The sequence below is a fragment of the Tubulanus polymorphus genome, chromosome 5 (assembly GCF_964204645.1).
Source record: "Tubulanus polymorphus chromosome 5, tnTubPoly1.2, whole genome shotgun sequence".
Classification (NCBI taxonomy): Eukaryota; Metazoa; Nemertea; class Palaeonemertea; order Tubulaniformes; family Tubulanidae; genus Tubulanus; species Tubulanus polymorphus.
In genome coordinates, this window is record NC_134029.1 from 12,089,791 (window position 1) to 12,110,211 (window position 20,421).

The window sequence follows — 20,421 nt, forward strand, 5'->3', positions numbered from 1 at the left end:
GGAAAATACGGTAGCGCGATTTCAACGCAATAAGCAACGGAATTGATCATAAGACAACTGGCGCGATTTATCGCAATAAACATCGGAATTAATTGATCAGTAATTGGAAACGGCGCTATTTATTTTCATATCGGTTCAAAAAAGCTAAAACTATTAGAACCATGAAAATTTTCGTGCCGGTCAGCGTGACAGGCAGGAGCGATTTTGCAACGGACACCGTAGTGTTTTGAGCCGGCCAGTGTCCGTGACCGGCCGCTTATTTACAGCCTTGGTGTCGGTGTCTTGTCATATATGTTTACCGCGAACCAAAGCACACTGTTTTACCATCATTGAGTTAATGAAAGATCCGATAAATGAGGTTGAATACCCTGCAAAAATAGTTCCAGTAACTTTGTATTCAAGGTTATTTCACATTATATTGGGTTGAATGGTGATAAAAGTTGATCAGGTTAATATCAAAAAGATTTTTGAATAATATTTCACCATTAATTCATTCAGATGAATTTATTTTGCCATGTGAATTAATATGCGGATGACTACGTCACTGGGTGTAAATGGGCACCTTGCACCAACGGTCCGTAAGCGATCTTGAATCTCTTGAAATTTTTTTGCATAAGTCAGGAGGAATCCTTGAATTCGAACGGTTGGCAGACAATGTTCTTGCGTTCATTTTTGTTTCAGTGAGACGGAAAAATGGCTGAGTTGCACAGCAGTGTGGCCTGCATCTAGTTGTATTTCGTAGCAACAGTTGGCATCTTGCCTTGTCAGTGTACGTGAGGCAAGCGCTTACCGGAAGATTACTACTGTGTGCCTCACACTGCATATGCTAAAGAGACAGTACAAAGGTGCTCATATTGGCGTGCGCGTTATGAATAGGCATGTTTTTCATACCGTGTTTGATTGAAATAAGTTGTTTGAATAAGATAAATCATCATGGATTTTCCTTTAAGTTATAACTGGTCTAATTAGTATCAAAAAGTGTTTAAAAGTTATACACATTGGTCATGATGTCTTTGAATCTGGACGACTGTTATATCTGTCAATCTTTTTGAACTATCACTTTGACTCTATTTAGCCATATTTCATGCTAAAATCTTAGTTGTAGTCGAGTAACATGCTCCTATGGTCTCCCATGCTGCATAGGCTGCGGGCGGGGACTTGGTATCTGCCTCAATCCGTCCACATCAGCTTGTAAACGCGATTCAAGAAGAATCATTGATGGCAGGCCCATGATATTACAGATTTTGGGGTCCAAGGATCAAAGGTGTGAAACACAATTCATGTGAAAACACTTTGAACGTGATTCAAGAAGAACCGTTGATAGCAGGACCATGATATTATGTATTATGATTTCCCCTAGGGAGAGGATGTGCCCTATTGATTTTAGGGTCCGAGGATCAAAGGTCAAGGGCACTACAGGTCATTCATGTGAAACCTTGTATACATGATTCAAGAAGAACCTTTGGTAACAGGACAATGCTATTTCATAGTATGATTTCCTCTGGGGAGAGGATATGCCTTAGTGATTTTGGAGTTTAGGTTCAATGGTCCAGGTTAGAAGAGGTTTTTGCCTAAAACCCTCTAAACTCAATTCTTAAATGACCATTGATAGCAGGACATTGATATTTTGTAACGATCCTCCCTTTCGCAATCTCTAATGGGGCCTACCTCCTTTAAGGATGATCTACACTTCGACGATAGGCTATAAAGGGGCAATTTATTCCGAACAAAAGAACAATGAACTTACTCGGACAATGTATTCACTTCTAAGAGACTGCACTTGGCGGTTATTTATTACACTATACATTGCACTAATTACCGACAGTTAACTATATACATAATAACAGGTATGAGACCCATTGCACCACTCCCCCACACATGTCCAGTATTTACAGTTCATCTATCATGTCGATATTAAGTGTCCGTTACAAAAGTGTCATAAACTACGGGTTACAACAGCACACAGATTCGCACACATTCGGTAGTTCGCAATTGGCAATAAATCCAATCACCTAACGCGACCCAACTGATACACCATCACTACGCTCATGTTCCACTGGGGGGTAGATTAGAGGCAATTAAACCATTTGAAGGTACTCGCCTAATAATCAATACATTTGCCTTGGTCGGTGAACATCAGGTTCCTTCGTGCTGAAATCACGAAAAGGTTCATCAGGTCGGTTGGACTTCCTGCAGATGGTTCCAATATGAGTCTGATTCCGTATCAACAAGGTAAGCTAAAAATAATAATTAATAACAACGGTAGTACCCAAATTCGAGGTAAAACATGTCAGCTGGATAACCAGTTATGGGTAATGAAAAGAGAGTATGGTCATTTAACCGCTGTATGGTGCCCACCCTTCTACCACATAATATCCCCAAGTGATCCTTAAAGATCAATTGCAGCCTAAATCATTACACACAATTTTAGTTTTGATAGATTGTTTCATCAATACTTATGCTATCTTTGAAATAATTTGCACCAAAAAAATTGGTAAAGCATTTTTAAACTCAATTGAAAGTTGTCACTTTCTCTGTGCGCACCGCGCTATATACTATGAGAGTAGTTCATACTCAACGTTGGTAGATTGCGCTCGCACTGACATCATTGGGAGGGCTGCCTCTGGTAGATGGGAATGAACCGGAGGGCTGCCTCTGGTGGATGGGAATAAACCGTATAAACCGTCACCGCATAGTTTACTTCCGCGTTTAAAAATTCTTCCTTCTTGGTTAAAAACTGTTACGTTATTAGATAAGCTTTCATTTCGAAGCGCCGAATCTGGTTATGCCGAATCTGACGACCAGGTTGATGAGGTGCACGTTGGTAGTCAGCAATAAGTTCATGGCATAACTTCAAACGAAACTGTCTACTGGTCAATGCATCAGCAGCATTGGACACCTTGTGCATTATGTATGCATTTGTTACTGCTGTGATAAGCAAGTGGCAAAAAACCTTTTTCCACCATTTCACTGAACGATGTAGTATGCTGAAATAGGAGTTGTATTGATCATTCAAATCAACTCCACCCATATACGTGTTGTAGTCCTCAATTGCATTTGGTTTTTCGATTTGTCTGTAACCATCCTCTCCTTCACGTGAACGAATACGCTTCACAGTAACACCTGCATTGCTAACAGTAGACAATACACAAACTGGGCGTTTGTCATACCAACCAATTGCTAACATGTCTGACGCGTTATGCCATAACATCAAAGGCGACATGTCCTGCAATTGTCGTTTGTTGGTGCGGGCCGTGAATTGCTTCAGTTTTAGTGGATTTCCTGCACGATTCGCCCTAACTGTGCCACAGGCACCAATGTTTCGATCTTTTAGGTCCACAAATAATTTCACACTAGTGAAGAAATTGTCACATGTTATGACCTGGCCAGCCCGAACATTCTGCGATGCGTCCATAACAACTCGATACCCAAGGTCAACTTGACCACCGTCCGCTCCTTTGTACAGCGTCCAATTGTGGGCGTAACCAGTTTTCGACCCAGCCAGTATCCATGCTTTCATGCCCCACTTGACGGGCTTACTCTTGATGTATTGCAACATAAAAGTTCGACCCTTGAAGGCTATCATGCCTTCATCCACGGACAGAAACTTTTCCATATGGAAGGCGTCATTCCATGCGCGAAATAGCTGTTCAATCAAAGACTTGACCTTGAATGTCCTGTCATAACCAGGCTGCCCTCTTTGAATTTGTGTTTTGTTATTCACAGGGTGCAAGAATCGTAATAGCATCAAAAACCGATTGCGGCTCATTACGGCTCGGAATCCTGGTTTATCAGTCAGAGGATCAGTAGACCAATGTGCACGAAAAGATCCCCGATCTTCATATCCCGTCAGTAACAACAATGCCAGGAATGCTTTCATTTCGTCACTAGTGACATTATACCAGGTTTCTAGAACACTATCAGTAGTATTTCCACTGTTTTGATATTGTTGAAAATAACGATTTGTTTCAGTCACTGGCATGTCTATGATAGTGTCCGGAAAAGCTTTTGTGAAAAAGTCAATTGGCGTGTAGTCCGTTGTATCGAACTTGGGCTCACCTGGATTCGGACAGTTGTACTGCGGCAACCAGTTAGGAGGGGGGTGGTTTCTATCTTCAGCCCAATCAGGATCCTGATCAATGTTGGCACCTTGTGCACGTCCACCAGGTCCACCACGACCACACACTGGGGCATGACCTCTCCTCAGCAGACTGATTATCATCACTATCAGGAGTACTATCGTCACTTACAGGACTATTTTTACCATTATTGTCACTTACTTCCGCATCTAAATCACTTCCGGGTTCACTTTCGGTTTCATTTCCGGGTTCAAAATCGCTTTCTGAACCACTTTCAGCGTTTGAGTCACTGTCATTAGAGTCACTGTCAGCAAATATCTCTCTTATTTCATGATCACTAAACCTGCGTGACATTTTATGAACGTTCCTTTCACCAAAAACCGTGCCGGAAATGTCACATTTACTTCAAATTTATCGATAAAATTCCAAAAACTGTAATTCGCTTCAACTTCAATTTTCTCAAAATTCTTGAGTAGGACGCATTGAACCTTTACTTGCATACACAGGCGGTATCAGCTAAAATCCGGCGCAGGTTACGCTGAAACGTCGGGGTAAAGTAGGCATGCCTGGTGCTCGCAATTTTGCGAGAGTGGGACCGACGGAACTGCTCCCGGTGCTCGCAAAATTGCGAGAGTGGGTCTCAAAGGGTTAAGGACATTAGTTATTCTATATTGTCACCAGGCGGTGTTGAATAGTAGAATAACTTAGTATTTCCTCATTAAATTGGTACCTAGGCGTATTTTGTTACCATGCCCAATTGCAAAGTTGTAGTTTATGACATGTTCTATGATTGTGGTGAGTTTCAAGGTCATTGGGTTTTGCATATGGTCACCAGGGGGGCATTGAATAGTAGAATTACTTAGTATTTATATCTCAAATTGGTAATGAGGCATATTTTGTTATCACACTAAATTACAAAATCGTAGCTGCTGACATGTTCTTTGATTGTAGTGAGTTTCAAGGTCATTGGTTTTTGTATATAGTCACCAGGGGGCATTGAATATTGAAATTGCTAGATTGTTGAGCATTGGAAACCACTTCACAAGTGGGCATGGTGTCCCTGGACCACTAGTTTCATGTAGTGTGATCTTTGGGGCAGCTAGAATGGGCTTGTCTTTTCATGTAAGGATATATTAACAGCAAATGAACATTATCGCCACATAGCCTATACCATCTTAACTATTCTAAAACTTGTTACATCGTTACAATGTAAATCTTTCTGTAAAACTTTGAATACTGAATGATTCTTCTTCTACTGCGTCATGAAGATATAACTTGTTATAGTTATGCGTTCTAAGAGATTTACCATGAAGGTGCTCTCTCTCCAACAATGATCTCCCTTTCTCTAGCCATTTTGCCTTGTTGTCCATTATTCTAGACCAGCGCTGCTGACAGCAGGTGCATGCTTTCGATGAACCGACACATGACCTGGCGAACTCGCGGTATTTTACTGGTGGTCTAATTAATTCCAAGGCCGAAGCTGTCTGCTATTGTCCTGGAAAACCTCAGCAGGCAACGCTGAAGCTTCCACTGGGTCAATATCCGCTCCTTGCGGAGCGGGCTCATTGTCAGTCCCCTCCCGATCAGGGGTTAATTCCTCCTCGGACCCCGAGCTGTCCAAATTCATTTCTGGATTTTGGTGCCGTACCCACACAAATGCCTCATCCTTAGGGCTCGTCGTATGGACTGGCGGTTGGTGGGTTCTAGGGCATCCCCGTATTTTCATCCCCGACTTGTTTGGGGAAACCTCAACTATGGGTCCATGACAGAGCTTCAGATCATTGAAATGCACTGTCCGAACCTTCGTCCCTAAACCCCCCTCCAACTGAACCCGGTAAGTGACCTCAAGAGTTTTTCTCAATTATGTAAGGACCCATCCAGCGCTTATGGAACTTGGCAGCCTCATCAGTCTTGAGGGCATGGCTATACCTCCATACTTGGTCACCCGCGTTGTACCCGGCACGCTGAGCAAATCTATCCTAATTTGCTGCCTGAAGTTGTTGGGCTTTTCCAAGGCAGTAACGGACTCTCTGATTGACTTCAGTCAGGTTTCTCCACATGTCCTGGCTAGACAGGTTCCTCAGGAGGGCTAACTAAAACAAGTGGTCCAGTGGTAGGGTCATCTCACTGCTGAATGTCATAAAAAAACGCGTTTCACCAGTCGATGGACACTTGAACGAAAAGCCATCAAACAAGACTGAAATTTCTCATCTTAGTCATTCCCCATGTCAATCAGTCATCATTGATTTTATAGATTTGTTAAAATTCTAGACCTGGCCGTTTCCCATGGGGTGATAGGCGGTCGTTCTGGTCTTTTCAATTTCAACCAGGCCCAACATCTCACTGCACTGTCGAGATTCAAAATTGGATCCACGGTCCGAATGAATACTTTCGGGACATCCGTAGTGTGTGATCCACCCATTCACGACCTTCCTGCCAACTGTTGATGCTTTCTGGTTTCTAGCTGGCCAGGCCTCGACAAATTGCTTGTTATGGGGCGGCAGACGTCATTGGTGCTGCCTATTCAGCTTCTGCTCCCCAGTATTGATTTCAAACTCTGAGGGGTGTCCTCCCAATATCAAAATCTCCCGAGAAAATACACCCTGATGCTGCGCTAAGACCCTCTACAAATCATCCTGATCACCAAGAATTGGTCACGCGCCAACTCATCTTGCAAACTGTGATCAACCCCTGGGTATGCGCTCTGCCAATGCATCCGCATAGTGCCTGATGTTTTCTTGGGGTTTCTGCTCCTGAGATTTCAACATTATTTTGAAATTGGAAGCTGATAGTGTCAATGACATATGGTCCTTTATCACCTCAAAGAAACTAGCAGGGATTGGGCGAGACGGAGGTTTTTAACCGCCTGGTATGACTCGTGGTCCAGGTACGTCAGTAAATGTTGTTTCTCAAGCTCACTACTGTATACACTGGACAATGTGCAGTAGCTCTCAGAACGCTCTAACCAGGCGGGAAAATTATGCCCCATAACTGTACATTTTGTTGCATGGGACTTTTACCCAGCATCCTCCCTGGTCCCTGATGGCGATTCGGATTCCCATTTTTATGCTACGTGAGACATATTGGGTAATTGAGCTTAAAAAGTCATCCAAACCTGCAGTTGGATGGACTCCTTCCTGGGCCGCATCCGGGTCAGAATGAGACATTCCTAGTGTGAATATATTGTATAAACCGAATAAAAAAAACTAATTTCAAAAATAAAATTTCAAAAGTTATTCTATGAACCTATGTGCATGTCTTTCAGCTTCGTTAATGGTTTTGTAATCCGTAAACGCATTATAACTTCGGCCAGTTATCTCCAGTCGGTCTACAAATCTTCACACTTAATGACAATTTGTGACCATAAGTGGATTTGAGCTTGTTCGTACAATGTAAACCATGTTCTGCAAATACTAGTGGAGAGAACACGAATTGTGTTTGATTTTAATAACAAAGTCACTGCTCAGTTTATTCGGCTGCACAAACTTTCACTAGGTTCGTTCTCCATCATTGTTTTTTAGTATGGTTTTAGAAGTCCAAAAATCTAGTATCAACAGCGGCCCAGGACCAGAATAGATTTGATTTTTAATAATAATCATAATAGTGCTTTATCGACGATTTACAACTTACACATGCACGTATTGAAATATTTCAATAAAACATTTTGTGTCTTTTATCCAATCAACAGTGATATATTCTTATTTCTCTTATTTTGTTCAGCAAGTCAACTAATTAAATTAAAATTTTAAAATTAAGATTGAGTTCTTAATTGCGCAAATCAAGATCTTTAATGATGTGATCTATCAAAATGCTTCATGAATGCATGTTGAAATCAATTAACATTTATTGAGTACACGTGGTTTAGTTCAGTTTCAGCTGGATCACATCAAAAACATGGTATAAGTACATATACTGATAAGTGCCATGCCAACGGGTAAGATTATAGAACGATAACCACACTCAAACGTGGGGAACGGATTATAAGATAAAAACCCACTATCTACAAATTAAAAGAATTTTAAAATCAAGAAACTTATTAATTCGATTATTATTATCTAAAATATATAAAATACATGACGTTTCAATCTCACCCTAGAGATCTGACACATGATGATGATCTCTAGGGTGAGTTTGAAACGTCAGATACAATTAGTTCATGTTACTCCCAACGGAACTATGAAACCACCAAACAAGGTACACCAGCACTTTTTACGTGGTAGCCCTGTGGATCCACATATCCAGGATATGTGTCGCGCTCCTTCAAAATAGTCGCATGTTGTAAACTGATAAGAATTATTTGATGAAATCTTTGTGCGCTTCCCAGTGTGACATTTAAACCAGCAAGGCAGAAACCCATTGTCGCTGCTTTGCTGCTATATTTGGACATTATGCTCCCAAGGTAGCAGAACCTTTCAACAGCATTGAGGGTGTGACCATCAATGGGTGTTACAGGAGGAATATGCATCTGACCAGGTGCTGGTTTAAACATGGCTTCGTCTTGCTTAGACTTACAGTCAGACCAAATGCTTTGGTTGCGGCAGCAAATATGAATTTGTCTGTTATCAGCTGCATGTCATGGGGGCTGAATGCAGAAAGAGTGCAGTCATCAGCAAACAGTAGATCCTTGATCAGCAAATCAAAGGTCCTGCGTTAGGTTGCGAAACATCGGTGGTTGAAGACCTTACCATCTGGCTTGACTTGAAGGTATACGCCCTGGCCAACTACTTTGAAAGCATGGTGAAGAGTTTACCATTCCGAACGGTGTGGGAGTGAAAACACAACCTTGTTTGGTGCCATTACTTATCAGGAAACCACTGTCTGAAAAAACATGCCACTCCATGCCTTCGTGAAAAGCTTTGATAATGGTGACAATCATTATAGGGCAACCAATTTTCTGAAGTAGTACCCATAGAACATCTCTGCTAACAGTGTCACATGATTTGGTAAGATTAACAAATACCATATAAAGATTTCAATTTTAATGGGTTCTTACATTAGTTGAACTCTTCATATCTTACTTTGAATTTCACTTTTGAGTGGGAAGAAAATAACTGCATCCCGTTTCTCGATGTACTCATTCATAATTCTGAAATATAGAAAACCGACTTATGCTGAAGCTTATCTTCATTTTTTCTCATTTACTCCTCTGAACATCAAAATTGGAATAGCCCAAGGATTATTTCTTTGAGCTCTACATATTTGTGATCAAATGTTTTTAGATAAAGAAATCAAACATATAAGATCTGCTCTCAAGAAAATAGCCTATCCAGACAAAATTTTGAACAAAGCTTATTTCAAAGCCCGAATTTCTCACTTTGGACATAATGACCTGACGACACAACCCAGAGCTCAAAAGAATATTATAATCCCGTATTTACCTACTTTTGAACGCTTTAAATCCACATTAAGCACCATTGACACTAGATTAGTCTTTCAATATAACCTCACCAACGTTTTAACCAAAAACAAACCCAACAGTGAGCTAGTTCAGTCTGGGGTCTATTATAAGATACCATTTAATATGATGTACATTGGTGAAACGGGGCGTAATGTTAATCAGCGTGTTAAAGAACACAAGAACACAGAATAGATATACACAACCAAATGCCAAAGAATGGGATAGCAAATCATGTCTTTACAACCAATCACCAATTTGACATTCAGAATTCGAATCTCATTTATCCTTGTAAAGACATACGCAAGCAACTCATAGTAGAATCAGCCCTAATATGTAAACTTTCAAAATCCAATTTATCGTTGTACGGCTCTGATAGATCATATAACGACATAACATAACAACCTCACGAAAAATGAATACTATATTATAGTATATAATGCCCTTGTGGCAAAAACTAGTGACGCATTTCACTACTCCAAATCACGTACTCAAGGTTTTCCCATGGATTTTTTTGGTGAATATTGTGTACATATACACTGAGTAACCATAGTTCCTTATGTATAGGGGGGCCTTAATAGTTTGCTTATTTTGTAGGGGTTATGGAGAAACTAGGCTTAGGGCCTAAAATCTTAATGGATGCTAATCCTCGTTTGATTTACGCAAGACTAACTGGATACGGAACAGATGGACCTTTCGCTCACAAAGCAGGACACGATATAAATTATTTGGCAGTTTCTGGTAAGTTTGAAGACCTTTCTTCTAATGAAGGATACCTACCTCCATAAAGAATCATAAAGATAAGTGATGTTATGGTCAATCTTTCATAAGTCGGATCTTTTGGGGCCAAGAAAGATGATTTTCAGCCTTTCCCGGGAAACTACAACTTCAGAATTAATTTCTGTAAATGGACATTTAGAAGTGATTTAAAAAATCAATTTCAAACTATGAACAGGGAAGAAATCAAACCGCCATGGGAAGAAGATTGCCTTCCAAATTTTGTTGAGGGACTTTTACTGATTTTCTATTTTGGTCCCTAGAGAGGTACTACGAGATAGGCAAGTTTCCTACTTGTAATATCTTTTATGACTCATGATATCCGACTTAAATTTGAATGCCTTTGAACAAGAAGATTAATTTTGATGAATTATTTGATGCATGCAAAAAAGATGTAGAATTTTTGGGATAGGCTAATGTAGGATTGCAAATTTGAAATCAAAGTTTTAAGAAATTTGGGGAATTATGAGATTTGGCAATTGGGTGGTGATACAGGTCTTCGATTGTAAATAGTGGTTTAATTTTTTTATTGAAACTTGTCAATAATGGGTTGTCTACATTTGAATATGTATTATGAATTATAAATCGGGATATTTTCATTCAGTTTTCATATAATAAAGCAAATTGTAAATGTATCAGTCTGGCCGGTGTTTAAGTGAACGTAAAATCATTTTATATAGTAAGGCGTCGCAATCGCCTGATAATGATCCTTATTGACTATTTGCATATCAGAACTTAATAGCGGATAAATAAAAAATATCAACACAAGGTATTTCTGTGATATTTTGAATTTATTTGCAGTTCAAATTTAGCGCCATTCAATGTTTACAAATCTATATATTGACCACTTGTAGCTGCTGACAAAATTTACACCGGCTCGACACAGATCGTAGATAGCTAAATAAAAGTTTATTAATTTGAATTTGTTTTGATTTAGGTTTATTAGATTTTAGCCCACTTGGGACTTTAGTCCCAGCGGGCTATTGCGTTCACTTTTCGTCCGTCGTCCGTCCGTCCGTCCGTTGTAGCGTTCATCCGTCCGTAGACGGAATCCAGTTATTTTGGGAAGTTTTGAAGACGCTTCAAGGTAATGTCTTGATATTTGGGTTACACATTTATCTACCCTAGATACATCTTCAGCCCAAAAACTGGCCCTGTCAGAATCAAGATGGCCGACTGGCAGCCATTGTTGATCGCTAAAATCAGCACTTTTTACACATTTTTGAACTTATTGAGGGAAATTTTGTAGACGCTTTAATCAATTACCTTGATCTTTCGTATATACTTGAATCCCCCCAGGGCCTATCAGCATAACAAAAATTGGGTCGATCGGACTCAAGATGGCCGTCCTATGACCTTTTTAGTGCCCAAAAATGTCAATTTTGGCCCGAATTCTGAGTCCTGTAGCTTCATACTGGTCTGCCATTTCTCATTGTAATTGCTGATGGGTATTCTTTGGAAAGGGATGTTTTATACCTGGGATAGGTATTTTTGATCGGCCAATTATGACGCAATTGGCGGCCATCTTGGTGTCATCAGTACTCATTCGTAGGTGGGAAAAAGTTTTTCGACATTATATTGATATCTAAGCATATTTTGTTACAACAATTAATAAGAAAGATGTAGCTTATAACATGTTCTATGATTGTGGTGAGTTTCGAGGTCATTGGTTTTTGTATATTGCCACCAGGGGGCGTTGAATAATACAATATCTTAGCATCTTATCAATATCTTATTTCTATATTATATTTGTACCAATGCATATTTTGTTAGCACAATCAATTGCAAAGTTGTGGCTCATGACATCGTCTATGATTGTGGTGAGTTTCAAGGACATTGGGTTTTGAATATGGTCACCAGGGGGCGTTGAATAGTAGAATAACTTAGTATTTCCATGTTAAATTGGTAACGAGGCATATTTTGTTATCACAATAAATTACAAAATCGTAGCTGCTGACATGTTCTATGATTGTGGTTAGTTTCAAAGTCATTGGTTTTGTATATGGTCACCAGGGGGCGTTGAATATTGAGATTGTTAGATTGTTTAGCATTTGAAGCCACTTCCCAAGTGGGCATGGTGTCCCTGGACCCCTAGTTGAAATAATATTCTGTTTAGGAATTGTTTCTGTTTCTAAATTAGTATTGATTATTGACTTTGTCGACTATGTCGATGAAGTCTTCATAATGGTCTGGAGATCTTTCCGGAAATAACTTTCTCACAAAATGCTGTGCATGTAAAACTTGTCTTTTGTATCGTACACTTTCGTTATGCGATTAGTGCCATTTAAAACGTTACCAAACAAAGATGGTGAAACTGAAACGTTCCAGTTACGCAGTAATTAGCAGTCAAAGTTCGGTATTTTTTCGCGAAATATATGTTCCATCTGGAAAATGAATACCTTCATTCTGCGGAGGTCACGTGGACTCTTTCAGCTAATCACTGTTTCAACGGGAAAGGCTGCGGCCTGCGTGATGTCACTGTGAGAAAGCTCTGATTGGTTGTTGAGGGAATACCAGGGAATTCCCCGGCAGCTGTTCCCCAAACAACCAGTTTAGCTGAACAAGAAATTGCACAAGGGATATATGCCATTTTGACCACTTGGGTAAGTGAAGTTCATGTTTTTTGCTGAATATGATAGAATTATCTTCTGTAGGAATCCAGTTAAGTATGGCAATGCTGGGTCCAATGTTGATGGAATTCTGGCTTTGATTTATTCTGTCAATGTCTTAAGCACGCAAAATTCTTATGCCTAGTAAATTAAACAACAAAGTGGCTATTTTTACGTCGCCCATAAGAGTTAACCTCCAGCTATATTTACGTCCGTTCCCACGTCCGCATGCACCAGATATCCCTACGCATGCGCCAGCTCGAGAGCGGCCATTTTGTAATGCGCTTTCAAGAAGACAAGTATGTACAGATGATATAATGGCAAAACTTTTCGAAATTGGACGCTCTTTTGCAAATATTGAAAACATGAAACAAGTGATAAGTGAATACGGACGAAGATACTTCATAAACTTGTACATAAGAAATAGCAGGATGCTTGAATCAGCAAGAAAGAAGGCCCCAAAACGTCAGTTTTCTGATGCCTTGGTATTTTCTGAAGTGACAGGAAGGTATTCATGGAGGGAGGCGTCAACGTCGACAGGGAAGCGCCCGAACTAAAAGTAAGTTATTATATTCAAACATATATATAGTGGAAGCTATTCCATTTAATGTATTTAGTTTCTTCTACAAAATATTACAACTCACAGTCTCCAATAGATAAACTGATAATGAAATACACTACGACCGGAGAGCGTGTGTGACAGGCTCTACTAAAGACTAAGACTTTACCCGAACACCAAAGGTCTGGTGTTAAACCATTCGCTGTGATTTTTACTTTGATGTCTCACTTATTGCCCCCATTCCCAATGGCAATGCGTTACCAACCACGTTATTCCATTATAACCATGAACTTTCATTTCAGGACATTCATAAAAAAATGCCCTTTCCGTATTAATATAGGAGCAGCTAATGATGGGAGATTGTTGGTAATTAAAGCCTTGAACTTGGACCATAAGCACGAAACTAGCAAGGTCGGTATTAACAGCACGTATAAGCAATTGTTCAGTATCAACAATAACCTAATGATTGTCATATCATTTTGGAAGATCCGTTTTTATTTTTTCAGAAAACATATAAACATCTGCCAAAGCAGTGAAAGTTGGATGGGGAGTCTAGGCAGCAAGCAGAAAACATGCTGAGGGTACAAGGCAATAAGAAGCTGGTCCAGGAACATTAGGAAAACCATTGGAAGTACTGTTGTCTTGAAAGACTTACATAATAATGCGGCAACTCCGAAACCTCAGCATCGAAATGATTTCCGCGAATTGCTCCAAGAAATGAAGAAACACAATTGTATGCATTTTGAAATTTTCATTTGATTTCTACCAATTTTGTCCCTCCCTAGACCCCGAATTAATTTTTCAAATTCTTTGGCCTTCTATCTCTTCTACAGGTGCTATAGTCAAAGCCATTGTGAACAAGGAAAATGTCTTGAGCGCGATTTATTTCCAAACTCCAGAGATGAAGGGGACATTTAGTGCATACCCGGAATTACTTCAGGTCGATGCCACCTACAAAGTAGATAACTTGCGTATGCCTCTTTATCTGGTCATGGGATGCAATAGAAATGGAGAGTCTGAGATCGTATCATTATGGATAGTACAGCACGAAGATAAGGAAACATAATCAAATCTAACTGATATTTTCCAGCGTCACAATAGAAATCATATTCGTGTTGAATGTATATTGACTGACGAAGATATGACCCAACGTGATGTCTTTGCTACGAAGTTCCCGGATGCTGATGTGCAATTGTATTTATTTCATTGTTTGTGATCAATGCGTACAATTTTTAATTTCGGCGTGAAATTACAACCGAAAAACTAGGGATAAGTTCAGGAGATTTATCATTATGTTTGCTCAATAAAATGCTTGTGACCGGTCCGAATACGAATCGTTGAAGGAACAATTAGAACAAAGTGTACCGAGAACTGTGTTTAACTACTTCACAAAAACTGGGACAATATTAAGGAACAATGGGTCGATGGACTAAAAATGGGAAAGTGTAACTTCATGAACAGAACCAACACTAGGGTTGAATCAAACAAGTTGTGAAGCATCACTCAGGGATGACAGAATTCTTTGCCAATATGATGATATGTATCAACTCGCTACAAACTGAAAGAGATCATCGTGCGGTAAATTTGTTACATAAGCGGACTATCTCGGCATTTCCACAAAGCTCTGCGAAAGATAGATATTCAAAACTACTGACACCATATGCATCCAGTTATGTACAGCGGTAATTAGATCGAATGACTTATGTGAAAATTCTCGTAAAGATAGCAGATAATGTTGTCATTATTGATTCTGTGTCATCAAAAGAAAACTTGACTGTTAGTGACGTTAATTGTGAATGCGGTTTTATGGCTTGAATGCGTCTTCCTTGTCGCCATGTCCTTGTGACCAGAAAATTTCTTGATATGGAGGTGTTTTTTCAGTGGACCTTTGCAATAAGCGATGGTGGCAAAGTGAATATTTCAAGGAGCAAAGAGTGTTCGTGATGATTGATGAAAATGTAAATCCAAGTCACGATGATATTATCCATAATACTAGCCAGCCTTGTGTGTTGAATGAGCATGAAAAATACGGAAAGGCCCTTTAAATCGACACAGGCATTGGCACATCACGTATCTTCGTGTTGCATGCATGATTTTGAAAGTAAGATTGTTGTTCTCAGTGAATTAATTGAGTCGTGGCAACAAGGGAAGAAAGTTGTTCTATCAGAATTGGATGAGGATGGTATGTATCTGTTTTATATCATACTTTGCCCCACAATTTAACCCGGTATCGGCTAATCTGATCTAATATGTTCTCAGATCAAGGAAAAGAATGCAGTGTAGCTGTAAGAGAACCGTCGACTTCTGATGTGCGCAGTGTAGCTGTCCGAGAACCGTCGACTTCTGATATGCGTAGTGTAGCTGTACGAGAACCGTCGACTTCTGATGTGCAGTCTTTTTTAGTACATGGTGTGTATGAAATACTTAAAACGTATTTGATTTTTTTTAGGCAACAGCAAAGAACACCTACATTCGTGCAATGCAGTATCAAACTATTTGAACCTAAATCATTTTGTTTAGTTCAATATTACAGATCAACTGAACTGTTGTGATACCAGCGACCAGACAACAGATCCTGCTCGACGGCCAACATTACTTCAACAATCTTAAATGGTTTGTATAATTTCAATTACAATTCGCATTTGTTTTTATGATTTTACGAATTAAATTATTCATTATGATTTATCATTTTTAAACCTTTTTATAAAATACCTCAAGAACTATCAGAAAAAAATCAACTTCAACAGCTTGTTACCTGGGCTTTGGAGAAACGAGAAGCTGGAAGAGCAATGTTAAGACTTGATGTAAAATCTCAAACGATATAGGTATGATGCATCACAGAGACATATGTTGATTATCGAAAAGATTGGAGGGGAATTTGAAAGTATTGTTGTTAAGCTGATGCACCTGGATTCTCGGCTTAAGGGTGATGCCAATGCGGTTATTGTGTTAGTCGATGCCTTAGTGGATCAGTTTGCGAAGGATAATAAAATAGTCATCTCAGATGATGATGGTATAAGTGAAGGTAATTAGAATTTTTGAGTTCTGAATCTGCTGCAAAATGCTGACTAAAACCACCTCAGCTTATCTGCATGCTTATGTTTTATGAAAATTCCTCCATTGTATTTTCAGTTGATGACAACAATAGTAGTTTCAACATTAACCATTCGGAAGTAATGGAAGTGGAATCAACACTCAATGATCATTCTGATATAGGTATGAGTCAGTATTGCTGCTTCTGGATTGAACTCTTTAGACATAATATATGTATGTACAGACTGTGAAGAAAGTATCTCCTTTTTCATTTCAGCTGTGAGAATACCACCAAAATGTCTTGTTGTTGGTCATACCAAGGGCGCTGGTCGTTGTACTCCTGACATGAAAAGGAAATTGAAAAGGAAAGTTCAAGACAAGTCAAGTGCCAATGCTGGTCGGAGCGATTTATTGCATACAGGTATGTCATATTACTTAAGCTATATATAGAAATTCAAGATTTTTGGGTCACAACTCAATATATGAACATTTCTCATTCACAGTTCAATGTTCCATGGACGACCCTTTGTCTGAAATAAAGTTACCGGAAAGGGTGCCAAAATGTGGGCGACCTAAAGGTGTACAACTTACTGCCATTCGATTGCCTAAGAAGCGACTTGAGCTTGAAGAAAAGCCTATTCCATATATCCGACTTCACTCAAAAGAAACGGAAAGAGGTAGTGTATTTACTTAAGTACATATTTTTAATAATACCACAGCTCTAGTCAAAAGTGGTTTCGGAATTTGAAGCACAGGAGAAAACTGAATTTGAAGCACAGGAAAGAAGTTCCAGAATAAACTACAATTTCTTATCTTCTTTCCAGTTATAATACAATAGTTGACGCAAGATTCAGATGTTATGAAATTATTGACTTCGTCGGATGGTGATACGTTGTTAGAAAAGGCAGATGTCCTGAAACCTGAACTGTGCTCTACAGGATGAACTAGTCAATTTTTTTATGGTAAAAAACTTTGCGCATTTGATTGCTGGAAACATATCGAAAGAGGATTAAAGAAGTTGAAAAAACAGGGCTATGATTGTGATGTTTGTTGTAATGCATTAACGGATGATCAAAGCATATGTTGTGACTGTTGTTTGAAGTGGACTCACATGTAATGTGCTGGCTTGTAAACATTGCCTAAAGCTAAACACTGTTTCTGAGTACAGTGTCTCCAAGTTTTGACTGATTCTACTAAGTAGTGTTGAGTATTTTAATGCATTTATAATTTGTCTGCAAATATGTTATATTTCTATTTCTACTGTTAATCTTTTTGATATAACTAGCTATTTGTGATTGGAAATGTGTTGTATTTTTATTGATTTATAGCAGAAATTTATAAATTAGAAAATGTATTTCTAATTTTACCAATGCAGCCAAGATGTTAGATGTTGTATATCTAGCATATATTTAGGGTTTCTGCTGCCTCGGCAGAAACCCTATTGGATTCCTGCTGATTATTATTTTAACATATTTTCCACTGAGTTTCGTCACATAAAAATCATCTTCTATTAGATTTGACTACCAACAACTTTGAAACGAAATGTTAAACTCTGATAATAATATAACAGTCTCTTTCTGCGCGTAGTTTCTATGGATGTACTGTGCTTCCTATTTTAAACTTGAAGTTATTTAAAGATAGCACCGGTGGAAATAGCACTCATCAATCATTCTGTCGCGAGTCTGAAAGTTTGTGACGTCATTTCATAAATAAATAAAAAAGGAAGGCTCCAAGAATATCCAAAACACAGGTTGCTGTCAATAACTGGGGTTCGACCATTCACTAGTTAAAAATGTACTTCCTTGTTTGTGAAGTAAGTTTATTCATACTGTTATTAAAAGCAGTTCCTTTTAAACATTCTTTAATAGTATAGTTTTGTTCGTGGATATCAATACTTCGAAAAATCAACAGCGGTTTATTTATTTATTGTACCGGTACGCGTTTTCTTAATTGAATTGAATTGGTCCGGTCCAAAAGGCGGGTCATACTAGTTAGCGTCAGAAAATGTCAGCGTCGGTGATACCTTGTTATCGTCGATATTAAACAGTCTAAAGTCAGTTTACATCACATACATTACAAATTGGAGGTCCCTTGTACATGTACATCACATCGTGACGCAGCGGCGATGGTAATGTCATAGAAGAACAAAGTCAGTTGAAAATACCTACCCACTGCACCGATAAAGAATGATTGCTAGCCAGAGACCAGTGACAGTTAGTAATGAGGAGTGATGGTACCGTTCGTGATTATGTTTTTATAATGGTTATTGGACGTCAATTTCATATGTGAATTGTAGTCCCCATCTGATCGCTTGACTTGTCAGACTGACTTGTCACTCCCCTACTAATAGTAACACTATAAGGCCTTCCCTCCTGCATAGTTTACCCTATAGGCCAAATTTGTGCTTTGGGCCAAATTCGGTTTTCTTATCAATTCGACTTTTTTTCGGAACTAATAATAACGGAATATGCGCTTAAACTGTCACTAGGGAATGGTAAAAACACCGTAGCTTTGTTCTTCTCGATGTTATTTCCCCCAAAACCTGGCACATTAGTACTTTGAGCGTAGTAGCACATGCGCGTAGCAGCACATGTGGGTCAACATATCTATGTTGTGAGTTGACCCCTAGGTGGCACTCTTTAAAAAAACGGAATGTAACGAACTGATTTCCGGTGAAATCTTTGCTCGCATCCCTGAACGACATTCTATCCAGAAAGCAGAAACCCGTTATCGCTGCTTGCAGCTATATTTTGTTTTTGTATTTTTATTAAGAGTATTTTAGTAATGCAGTAATAATTTTTTCTTTAAATATGTTATATTTCTTCTGTTTATCATTGAATATGATATTATTTGACATTAATGCAATAGTTATTTGTGATTAGAGTGGTGTTTTATTTTCATTGATTCGTCCATTATCATTTAAGAAATTGAAAATGTATTTGAAATCCTTTTAGAGACTTTTTTATTGTTTTCCGATATAGAGTATTTTTTAGTAAAGCAGTGATAATTTTTTTGTCTATATGTTATATTTCTTCTGTGTGTCATTGAATGTAATATTATTTGATATTAATACAATAGTTATTTGTGATTGGAATGGTGTCTTGTTTTTCATTGAAAATTAGATGTTTTGTAACCTGCCAAATGAAATTTCGTTTGTAACACTTTTATTGTATGTAATTCTGTATGCTGCTGTCTCAATATATTCCATCCTACGACTACATACTATGTGCTTGTAACAGAAAATACATATAAATCAATTCGAATTTCACATGAAGGATTGAAATTTTGGTGCGTTTTTATCTGATATTACCCTTGGTTATTTGCCAATCTTCCATTTCATCTATAAAAGCCAGTAGTTATCATTGCACTATGTAGCTGAATAAACAATTGCCCTGAAAACGAATTGGAGACGTGCATAAATGTTCCTTAAATTGTTCCTAATTTCTTTGTCCAGCGCGACGTAAGAATACTCAGAATTTATTTCTACGGGAGACGTACCGTATTTTCCGGTGTACAAGTCGACCCGGTGTATAAGTCAAGGTCAAATTTTGAGTTGAGTGGCTTCTTCATAAGTATACATATGTCACATTGAAAACAGTGCCGATGTCATTCTCATAGTAGTTGAGAGTATTTACCACTTATTGCATTATTAAATCATTGGGATCTGTTGTTTCTAATATTAAATTACCGGATTAGTGCTTATTGTTTGTATCCAAGTGTTGAATGTATAGTGTATATGTTGAATGCCGCGCGCCTGTAGTCTATTATTAGACTGACTGTGTATTGATTATTGGCACGCTGCCACAGCATCGCCGCTTATATAAACACTGTACAATGAATATACGCAGTTTTCTTTCTCTTTTTATTTTTAGCCCACTTGGGACTTTAGTCCCAGCGGGCTATTGCGTTCACTTTTCGTCCGTCATCCATCCGTCCGTCCGTAGACGGAATCCAGTTATTTTGGGAAGT

The 20,421-nt window shown here is 38.7% G+C and overlaps 2 protein-coding genes and 1 long non-coding RNA gene across 5 annotated transcripts in view; 2 read left to right on the forward strand and 1 right to left on the reverse strand.

The window, feature by feature from the left end:
* LOC141904976 (alpha-methylacyl-CoA racemase-like) overlaps positions 1–20,421 on the forward strand; it is a 150,590-nt gene that overhangs the window by 58,861 nt on the left and 71,308 nt on the right. For both annotated transcript variants that reach the window (XM_074793642.1, XM_074793643.1), the window contains exon 4: positions 10,072–10,215. In XM_074793642.1, the coding sequence (XP_074649743.1) occupies positions 10,072–10,215 (144 nt within the window). The remainder of the gene's footprint in view (positions 1–10,071; positions 10,216–20,421) is intronic.
* LOC141904978 (uncharacterized) overlaps positions 1,816–20,421 on the reverse strand; it is a 28,567-nt gene continuing 9,961 nt past the window's right edge. Inside the window, exons 3-4 of the long non-coding RNA XR_012619232.1 lie at positions 9,098–9,165; positions 1,816–2,237 (exon numbers count right to left, since the gene is read on the reverse strand). This is a non-coding gene — a long non-coding RNA (uncharacterized LOC141904978). The remainder of the gene's footprint in view (positions 2,238–9,097; positions 9,166–20,421) is intronic.
* On the forward strand, positions 12,556–19,602 carry LOC141904977 (uncharacterized). Of its 2 annotated transcripts, XM_074793645.1 has the most exons (12): positions 12,556–13,419; positions 13,760–13,830; positions 13,926–14,152; positions 14,253–15,601; positions 15,679–15,828; positions 15,953–16,032; positions 16,138–16,244; positions 16,318–16,444; positions 16,552–16,635; positions 16,730–16,873; positions 16,956–17,129; positions 17,277–19,602. In XM_074793645.1, the coding sequence occupies exons 8-12, from the start codon at positions 16,321–16,323 to the stop codon at positions 17,288–17,290; spliced, it is 540 nt and encodes a 179-aa protein (XP_074649746.1). In that variant the 5' UTR covers positions 12,556–13,419; positions 13,760–13,830; positions 13,926–14,152; positions 14,253–15,601; positions 15,679–15,828; positions 15,953–16,032; positions 16,138–16,244; positions 16,318–16,320; the 3' UTR covers positions 17,291–19,602. The 2 variants fall into 2 exon arrangements, with proteins under 2 accessions (XP_074649746.1, XP_074649745.1); XM_074793644.1 differs by having other exon boundaries at positions 16,138–16,444.

Bases quoted from the DNA above. Each gene is read 5' to 3' on its own strand.
- LOC141904977 (XM_074793644.1), top strand. From the start codon at position 16,267: ATGTTGATTATCGAAAAGATTGGAGGGGAATTTGAAAGTATTGTTGTT. The intron at 16,636-16,729 runs GTATGAGTCAGT...TTTTCATTTCAG, and splicing joins CAATGATCATTCTGATATAG to CTGTGAGAATACCACCAAAA. The intron at 16,874-16,955 runs GTATGTCATATT...TCTCATTCACAG, and splicing joins GAGCGATTTATTGCATACAG to TTCAATGTTCCATGGACGAC.